Source organism: Petaurus breviceps, unplaced genomic scaffold (assembly GCF_028583685.1).
Source record: "Petaurus breviceps papuanus isolate PSGF00001 unplaced genomic scaffold, PetGlider_PUasm1.0 428, whole genome shotgun sequence".
NCBI classification, from domain to species: Eukaryota; Metazoa; Chordata; class Mammalia; order Diprotodontia; family Petauridae; genus Petaurus; species Petaurus breviceps.
Window position 1 is genome coordinate 1,504,434 of NW_027186331.1, and position 9,302 is coordinate 1,513,735.

General features: G+C 54.6%; 1 protein-coding gene and 1 long non-coding RNA gene across 2 annotated transcripts in view; one reads left to right on the plus strand and one right to left on the minus strand.

The window, feature by feature from the left end:
• The first annotated feature begins 7,440 nt into the window (after window positions 1-7,440).
• The window catches only part of TBX1 (T-box transcription factor 1), a 21,658-nt gene continuing 19,796 nt past the window's right edge, over window positions 7,441-9,302 (plus strand). The window contains exon 1 of the mRNA XM_069100834.1: window positions 7,441-7,639. Within this exon, the coding sequence (XP_068956935.1) occupies window positions 7,441-7,639 (199 nt within the window). The remainder of the gene's footprint in view (window positions 7,640-9,302) is intronic.
• LOC138171381 (uncharacterized) overlaps window positions 8,225-9,302 on the minus strand; it is a 1,868-nt gene continuing 790 nt past the window's right edge. Inside the window, exon 2 of the long non-coding RNA XR_011170870.1 lies at window positions 8,225-8,433. This is a non-coding gene — a long non-coding RNA (uncharacterized lncRNA). The remainder of the gene's footprint in view (window positions 8,434-9,302) is intronic.

Sequence of the window (9,302 nt, forward strand, 5' to 3'; positions counted from 1 at the left end):
AGAGAGAGAGAGAGAGAGAGAGAGAGAGAGAGAGAGAGAGGAGGCGGAGACAGAGAGAGGAGAGACAAAGAAACAGAGAGAGACAGAGAGAGAGACAGAGAGAGACAGAGAGAGAGAGAGACAGAGAGACAGAGAGAGAGACAGAGGGAGACAGAGAGAGACAGAGAGACAGAGACAGAGAGACAGAGAGAGAGAGAGAGAGAGAGAGAGAGAGAGAGAGAGAGAGAGAGAGAGAGAGAGAGAGGGAGAGAGAGAGAGCTGCTGTGTGGCTGTGTGGCAGTGCAAATTACAGGGGTGGGGAGTTTTGGAATAACCAGGATTTCGGTTTTGGTCGCGCTTCCTGACTTACAAGTCGCTTTCCTCCCCACTGTCACCTGGAGGGGCAGGGGAAGACAAAAGGGCAGGGATTGTTCGCTTTTTTAAAAGACCAAGCTGATATCAGGTCAGAGAACCTTGGAGATGAGAAAAGTTGCTTGTGGCTGAGGCGGGATTCGAACTCGCATCTCCTGTCTCCCCAGTTCAACAACAGTTTTTTCGCCAAGTGCATCTGTACGTGACTACGGGTATAACGCGTGGGTGTGTGGGAGTGCGCGTGAAGATGGCAAAGAGCTGGAGGAAAGGAACCGCGTCCTAAGAGAGCTTCGTTTGCGGGGGCAGGGACCGAAGGATGGCTGCACCCTTGATCTGGAGCTGAAAGGGAACTCCGAGGTTAGCTGGTCCAACCCTTTCATTTTACCGAGGAGGAAACTGAGGCTTGGAAAAGTGAAGCGTCTTGCCCAGAGTCACAGAGATATTAGAGAACAAGGGGCGGGATGAAAGCCGGGCACGATATTTTGGAGGAGATCTCTCATCTCAGACCCGGAGGTGAAACCCTAGGCTGTGAATTCCTAACATTCGCCCGCCTTCCCGCGTCGGGAAGAAGCGCCTCAGGCCAGAGCTCGTTGACCCAAATCCGGCCAGAGCGCACCCACTTTCGTTCCAAGGGCAGGGGATATTGTGCCCCGAGCGTTCGGGGGATATCACATGGAGGAGGGGGTTGGCACCTCTTGGGCACACATTGTACCAGATGTGTGTACAGGAGTGTCACAGGTTTGTTGGAAGGGTCTGGTACATGTTATGTGGGGAGCCCACACTTGTGTGAGCAAGGCACCACATAGGCAGGCACGAAGGGGCCTCACAGGGCTGCTCAAGTAAGGAGAGGGCATAGGTGAGTCCTGGCAGGAGCCCCTTGGTGTGTGTGGGGACCCCTGTGAGGGTCACGCCTGTATGCGAGAGTATCCCACACGTATGCAGGCTGGAGAACACCCAGACCTGGAGCGGTAGTCACGCCTGCGTGCCATCTGTCTGGGTATTACGCTAACATCTGTGAGGGCACATCGGACGATTTGTAAAGACCTGCTCTGTGGCAGGCTAAAAAGACAATAAATACAAAACCCGAAATAGTCCCCGCCCTCAGAAAGCTTACACTTTTCTGTGGAAGAGAAGATGCACACATAATATATATAAAAGATATCCAAGGTATAGGGGCTGAGGTGTGCCTGTGTGCGTCTGTATCTCTGCGTGTCTGTCCTTGTTTGGAGGAGGAGGGCGAGGCCCGACCCGGCGTTTTCGTTGGCCTTGGCTTAACTGAGTCTGGCTGCCTAGGTTGCCCATGAATCGCCCCACGTTCCAGAGGGACAGACGCACGGATCTATGGGCCTCGGCCCTCTTGACCACGCCCCCGTGGTCCCCGTGGGACCTCCTGAAGCAGAAGCACCCTTCGAGGCGCCTCAGGTCCTCTCACTCGCGTCCCTAGGTCACTGTCCCTCCCACGTCAGGTTGGCTCCTCCCACGAGGGTCCTTGGTATACCTTGACCGGCCCCTTTGGGTCCCCCAACCCCGAGGAGGGGAAGAGACAATCCCTTCCTTTGCCTGAACCTCCGTTTGCCCAACGATAAATGAATTTGATGGTCACTAAGGTCCTTCCAATTTCAAACCCGTGATCCTCCCTGTGTGACCTTGGTCGAGTCCCTTCCCCTTTGCTGGACCTTTTCTTTTCCCTCTTTTGAGAAATTATCCTGGGATGATTTCTTGTAATTGAGTCTTTACTCTCACCAGACAGCCTGGGAGCTCTCCGAAGGAAGGGGTCATGCCCCCCACCTTCACTTGCCAGCTCGGGGTTCTCCACCCCGCAAGGACAAGCCACACCAAATGTTTGTTGATAGCACGCCTGAGTTCCCCGCGGCTCGAGAGGTTCAGAAACTCCTACTAGCAGCCACATCCAGGGGGCGCAATTCCCAAAGCTTCCCCGGAATGCCTCCTCTGAACTCTGGGGCTTAGCCTCAGTTTCTCCATTCCAGTTCAATCAGTCAAGGCCTTCAGACTGACTAAACCCTCCAATCAGCATTTATTAAGTAAGGGCCACGCATTGCCTTGGGCGCTCTCAAAGCACTCACTTTCTGTTGGGGGGAGGGAGCAGCCACTTGGGGAAATGGATAGAAAACAGAGGGATTGGGACCCGACCTGTCCCAAACACACCTGTGAGAACGTCATCGAGAAGGGGAGCTCCCAGAGGAGGAGATTCACTCCCTCTCCCAAGTGCTCTTTTGGAACTCAGCCTCGGAAAGCTGTCACGTCTAGACAATAAATTGACCTTGACCCTAGACCACGAAGAAATCAAGCGTTGCCCAGGGTCACACCGGCAGTACGTGTCGGAGCCCGGACTTGAAGCCGCGCTTTCCTAGCTGGTTCTCTATACACTAGGACCCTAAGCTTCTCTCACATGAAATAAATCCAGGATCGTTGAGGGCGGCAGTCCCTCCGGTAAGAACTGGCATGGGGCGGGGGCGGCTCTGAAGGAAGGCTGGAAGGGTCGTAGGATTCAGAGCTGGAGGTGACCCTCGAGATCAACATCTTCATAGTCCAGAGAAGATAAAGGACAGGTAGCTAGATAGAGCGCTTACTGTGTGTGGCCGCCCCGGTAATGCCATGGAGGTGCAGAGGCCGCTTCCAGGTTACAGGAGAGAGAAATGCTCCTCTGACGTTAAATCCAGCGCACTTCCCCCTGCCCAGTGCTGAGGCCGAGGCCGTCGGCCCACTTACTTTCTGATTAATCCCCTTTCCTCCTTCAGCGCTGCCTCCAGCTCGCGCTGAGGCCACTCCGGCTCTGGCCAGCAGGGCTCCCGGAGCCGCGAGCCAGTCACACCGAACACTTTCCTTCCTGGGGCCTGTCGAGTTCCCGGGCGCCCCGCATTTGCACAGCTGCCCGCCCTTCATCTTGACCGCCTCTCCAGAGTCCGGATCGGCAATACTGGCCCCCATCCTGGGCTGTACCAACCTGCGGCCTGGGGGTCCTAGATCGCCTTGGAAGGGCCTAGCCCAGGCAGGAGATTCAGCCTGGCCAAATCGGAGAAGGCAAAGAGGGTGGGAAGACACTGGGGAAAAGAAGAGGCTGATAGTGGAGAGGGAGTAGATACTGGGGAAAGAGATGGAGTGGATTCTGGGGAGCGGAAGTGCTGAATGGAGAGCATGGAGAGGAAGCAGATGGGGGCGCAGAGGGGCAGAGAAACACTGGGGGAGAGAATCGAGGGGGGAAGGGTGGGATAATAGAGAGAGATTAGGGAGCAGACACTGGGGGCAATGGAGCAGAAAGTGGGTGCTGTAGGCGCTAGCAGGGAGAAGGGGTACAAAGTAGGGAGAGCAGAATAGAAAAGGGTGGAGAGAGAGGGCCAGGAGGCCCCCAAAGGCAGCAGAGGAAAGGCCTGGGGCCAGAGCTGCCTGGCAGGACGAGCTCATCAGGGGGCTGGGCCTGGGAGGGGCCCTGCCAGGGGAGAAAGGTGGAGACGAGCCTAGGAACCTGCAGGTTCCTCACTTTGGCCTCTGGACCATGTTTCCCCCATTCCCTGATGGTTCAGTGGTTCCCTCCCCCCCATACACTTTGGGGCCCCAAAAGGCTGGCAAGACAGGCTGAGCTCTTTCGGAAGCCCCACACTGACCGAGGGCCTGAGGGGCTAAGCTATGCCTGAGAATGTTCAGGGCCCGCTGAGCAGTTGCTGGGCCCAGAACCAGGGTGCGCCTGACCGGGAAGCGCTGCCCCGCTTTCCGCCTGGGTACGGCCCCGCCCAGCGCAGGCTGAGGATGTAGAACGTGTCTGGGGGACCGGGGCGGGGGGGGAACTGGGGTCGGGAGAGGCAGGGACTCCGCCCTGTGGCCCTCTCCCTTTGCAGTCATCTCTTCCTCCTTTCCTCTCTTTTCTCCACTGTTTTCTCTCCCACCCCTTCTCTCCCCTCTCCTCTGCCTTCCTTCTTTTCCCCTTTCTTCCTCTTCTTTCCCCTTCCTTCTTCTTCCTCTTCTCTGTCCCCCTCCCTTTTCTCTCCTCTCTTCCCCTCTGTCTTCTCTCCTCATTTTCTCATTCTTCCTTTCTCTCTTCTTTTCAAACTCCATTCCTGAACAGGGAGTATAGCCACCTAGCCTAGGCCCTCTCTTTCATTGGGCTAGTCTGGCACTTCCACCAGACCTGACAACCTCCCCAACCTACCAGCCCTCCTTGCCTCCCTCCCACCTGATGCCCACTCTGCTCCTTAGGGATCCACTCTGGAACTGTATATTGGCAGTGCTTGGAAATCTCCTGAAATGCTGGAAGAGAAGGGAAGCCAGACTCTGTCAATTCCTTTTGCTGAGGATAGTTGGCTGAGGGCATCCTGCACCATGGAGATAGGTAGGGCTTTAGGATATCCTGGGAGGGGGAGGAAGGGATATCTGGGTTTCTGTGGGGAAGTAACCCAGGACTTCCAGGGCCCTAGTGTTTCTGGTCATCTGGGAAGAGATTCAGCCCTGGAAAATCAGCAGTCACCTTCCCTCTCCTGTTTCCCCACATTGTCCTCCCTTGAGTTCATTACAGTGGCACCAGGAGCCAGGCAGATGATGAACAAAGACTCAGAAACAGGGAGAAACACAGAGATAGATGCCAAAACAGAAATGTATACAGAGATTATATACCAAGAGACATAGAGAGGTAGAGATAACAAGGAAAGCAGAAATAGAGGTAGAGACAAAGAAACAAAAAGGTGAGGCATGGACAGAACCACAGCCACACCTCCCCTCGACCCAGTCTGGGATCTCCACAGACACATGCCCTGCTTGGTTCCACATTCATGAGACCATCAATGGGCTTCCCCTACTCGAGCCCCTAAGTCAGAGTGGTAGTGGGAGCCTACCCTGAATCTGCTTGGAAGGCTCAGTCCTAACTATCCTGCCTGGTGGTCTCTGGCCTGGCTTCCTTTATCAATAAGTTTATTTTCAACCTGGAAACTAGGCCTGTTTCAGAGTGAGCAGCCCTCAAAAAGGACTCAGATCAAGCAGGGAAATCTCCCCCCTCCCCCCTTTCCCAAAACATACTGGAAGGGACCTGCCCGTCTCCCACCTGCAAACACACCTCACACAGTCCTGACATTCACTTTTACACATATACATTCCCAGTGTCATACTCCAAGGCATGTTGGCAACCCCACCCCCCATAATTATCCCCTCCCTGAAACACAAGCCCACCGGACATGTCATTCCCCACTGCTCCAAGTGCACACTCTGAGGACATGCCTCCGGCACCCTTCAGTTCCATACAAATGATCCCACTCTGTCTGATGGGCCCCTCCAAGGCCCATCACCCAAAGCCATACACTGCTCCACACTCACATCCTCCCTCATGCTCCTGGACTATTTCTCAGACCCACAAACTCGTCACACTCACTGGGACACACTCACAGAGTCCTTGGCACACACATGTCACATGCTGGAGACAGACTCAGTGGTTGGTACAAGCTCCAAGTTGACTCCCTGAGTTTGGGGTTCTCCCCCTTCCCCCCCAGTGAGTGAAGATTCCCAAGCTTCCCTGACATTCAAGGCAATGGAGGCTCATTTTCAAGAAGGGGACCTTCGTAGATGTAGGAAGGAGACATCCTTCCTGCAAGGGCCCGAGGGAAGCTTCTGGGGAATGCTCTTCTCTAGAGTGCATGCCCTATGTGTGTGCCACTGCTCCTTGGGCCCCTTAATCTGCCTGGGACTGGGGTGGTGGCACCGAACGCAGACACAAGTATGTGAGAAATTGTGAAAGGCTAAGGACAGTCATTCCTTAAATCTATGGAATTCTATTATCAATGTGGAGCTGTCTGAGAACCCCCCAACATGGTGTACCTGTGTATGTGCAAGAGAGTGGCTGCCAGCCCAGGACAGCTTGTAGGACTTCGGGGACAACAGTGTAACTAGGTCGTGTGATTCTGCTCTCAGTGTTGTGAGGGATTCAGACTGTCTACAGTTGTGTTTCTGAAGAGTGTGGCATTGTGAAATTATATGCCCAATTGTGTGACCATGTGACTGTGGAACCCTGTGAATGTCCAGCTCTGTGAGCAGGTCTAAGGAAAGCCCCGAGTGCCTGACTGTGGGTGAGTTGGGGCCCAGGAGCGAGTATCTAACCTTGCCAAGAGGACCTTGGGTGTAACCGAGACCGGCCTTGGTGAGCAGAGTTGGGGCCCTCCGTGTGGGACCATGGGCAGGATAATGGGGTTGCGCTGTGGTTTGTGTGGATCTACTCACGCAGAAATCGGGGACTGAGGGAGGCGGGTTAGGGACGGAAGTCGGAGGAAGGAGAACGAGGCGGATGGGCACAAAAAGGGAGACCGGTCCCCCGCAAGCTTCGGGACTTCAGTTCCTGAGCCGCACCCAACACCGAGCTCCAAGCGGACCCAAAGGGCCTGGGACCTGAGGATAGGACAGGCTCCAAGTAAATCGCCGGCCTCCCATGGCCTCCCCTCTGGAGGGGGGGCCTTAACTGACCTCACCAGCGCCCAGATCCGGCCTGCGCTGTCCCAGCACGGGAGGGGGCCATTTTTCAGAACAAGAAGGAACTAACTACATCGGGAGGGGAGAGGGGAGGAGAGTGGGGGAGAAGAGATTTTTTAAGGGAGCAAGTCGGTGCAGGGAGAAGCGAGGGGGCAGAAGTAACTGACTACTTGGGCGGGGGCCTTGGAGGTGGTGACATTTCTTGGGGGAGAAAAGGGGTTGAGGAGAGTAGGAACCTATTTCGTTCTTGAAGAAGGGTCGAGAGAAGCGTAGTGTGGGGAGACAATTAACTAATTATATTGACTGGCGGAGCGGGGAGGGAGCAGGGATCTTAGGGGGCCGGAGCCTTTGCACCCCAGAGACGAGGACTCCCGGTGCATCTCCAAGCGCTTGGTGCTGCCCTTCCCACCCCAGGGAGCAGCGGCCCTGGTCCGCTGCGCGGGGTGGGGGCAGTAAGCTCAGAGGCCGGGCTGCTTGGAGCAAGCTCTGAGTGGCATCTGCCCCCCCCCCCGGCCCCCGCCTCCACCTCCTCCCTCCCTCCACCCCCCCGCACCCCCTCCGGATGGTGAGGCGAGATCGCGGCGCGGGGCGCACTCGGGGGGTGGCGCCGCCGGAGCGGGCTCCCCTATGGACGAGCAGAGCCCGCTGTCTCCCAAGGCCAACGCGTTTAGTATCGCCTCTCTGATCGCAGCGGCAGCGGAGCGCGCCAGCCGGGAGGCGCTGGGCCCCCCGCAGCTGGCCGCCCCGGGCCTGGCCAAGGCGGCCGCAGGAGAGGGCGGCCCCCCGCAGAGGATGCATTTCAGTACAGTCACCAGGGATATGGAAGGTAAGGAAGACAGAGGTTGGTCCGGGCCCGCTGGCTTGGGAGCCCCTTGCTCTCACCGGGTGTGTGTGTGTGTGTGTGTGTGTGTGGGGGGGGAGTTCTCGTTCCCTTTGGGTGAGGGGCCCCTCGGACCAGCAGTCTGGGGGGGCGTAGCTCCCCCTGGGTGGGGGGCCCTTTGTAACCACTGGGTAGGGGACCTCGCTCCGGCTGGCACTGCTCAGCAGGGGCCAGACTCCCCCGGGGCTACCCTGACCCACGGGTCGAAGTTGCACCCAGACAAGCCGGTCGGGATGTAGCTCTTGCTACAGTCCCCAATTATTCAAGGAACAGGAGGTAGGTTGGGAGTGGGGGGCAGGAACTAGCCCAGTGCTTGACCATCCATCTGGACTTGGTACGGTGTAGATCCGACCTGAATGTTTAGAAAATCGAAGAAGGCGAAGGTCGAACCCTAACAGGCATGCCCCAGGCAGAGGAGAGAATGGAAGTCCTCAAGGCACGGGGCTCTGGACTCCCTCCATCCAAACGCGCACGCTCCTCGCCCCCCACCTCCATCTCCACCTCCAGCCTCCGTGGGGAGTCAAGACAGGATTTCTGAACAAGGACTTTTAATTGAGAACGACAAAGAACCCCGCTGGGGCACTTGTGATCGTGTTCCGTTTTGGAAGTCGTGGCTTCCATGGCCCATACAGGTTCCTACCATCCGGCCGGAGGCGGTTCAGGCTCCCTGGTCACCCAAGCCACGCTCGCTGGTTTCCCCGAAGAGATGCCTGGGGAGGCAGGGGAAATGATTCGGCTCCCTGAAGGAAGAGATGGCGAGATAGTCAGTCGGACAGACAGACACATAGACAGGGATTTGAGAAGCAGACACAGGAAAGCAGGAGAGCGGTGAAACAGCCTGACTGTGACTGAGAGGAGAGAAGAAAATAAGAAAGACAAAAAGAAAGAAGAAAGGGAAAGGAAAGAGAAAAAAAGATAGAGGAAGAGAAAAAGAATCACACACACTCGAAAGAAATTAGAAAGAAAAAGAGGAAAGAAAAGAGACAGAAAAGGGCGGAGAGACAGACAATTTAGGAGAAAGAAATTAAGAAAAGGAGGAATTTTTTTTTAACGGAATGCCAAGGGAAAAATGAAAGAAAAAGACTAGGAGAAAGACATTAAACACTAAAAAGAAGGAAAAAGAAAAGTATGAGAAGAGAAAAAATGAAGGAAAAAAGATAAGTTTAGAAAGAAGAATGGAAGGAAAGAAGAAGAGAGAAATAAAAAGGATTAAAAAAAAGAAACTGAAAGAAACAGGGGAGACCATGAAAGAGGCAGAAGAGAGAAATGAAAGAAGAGAGGAGAAAAGGGAGGAATAAATTAAAAAAGAAAAAAACGAAAAAAGAGAAAAGGAAAGAAAAAGAAGGAAAGAAAGAAAAAGGAAAAAACAAGAGAGAAAAGAAAAAAGAAAGGAAAGAAAAAGAAAGAACAATAAAGAGAAAGAAAATTAAGAGAAGATTGGCGGGAGGGAGGACAGAGAAAAAGACCAGATTAGAGGAAAGAAAAGAAAGGAGAAAAGATCAGTAAAGAGAGAAAGACTGGGAGGCAAGAAAGAAAGCAAGAAAGTAAGAAAAAGGAAAAAAGGAAAAGATATTGACTAAAAATAAGAACGAGGCAAGATGAGAGGAAA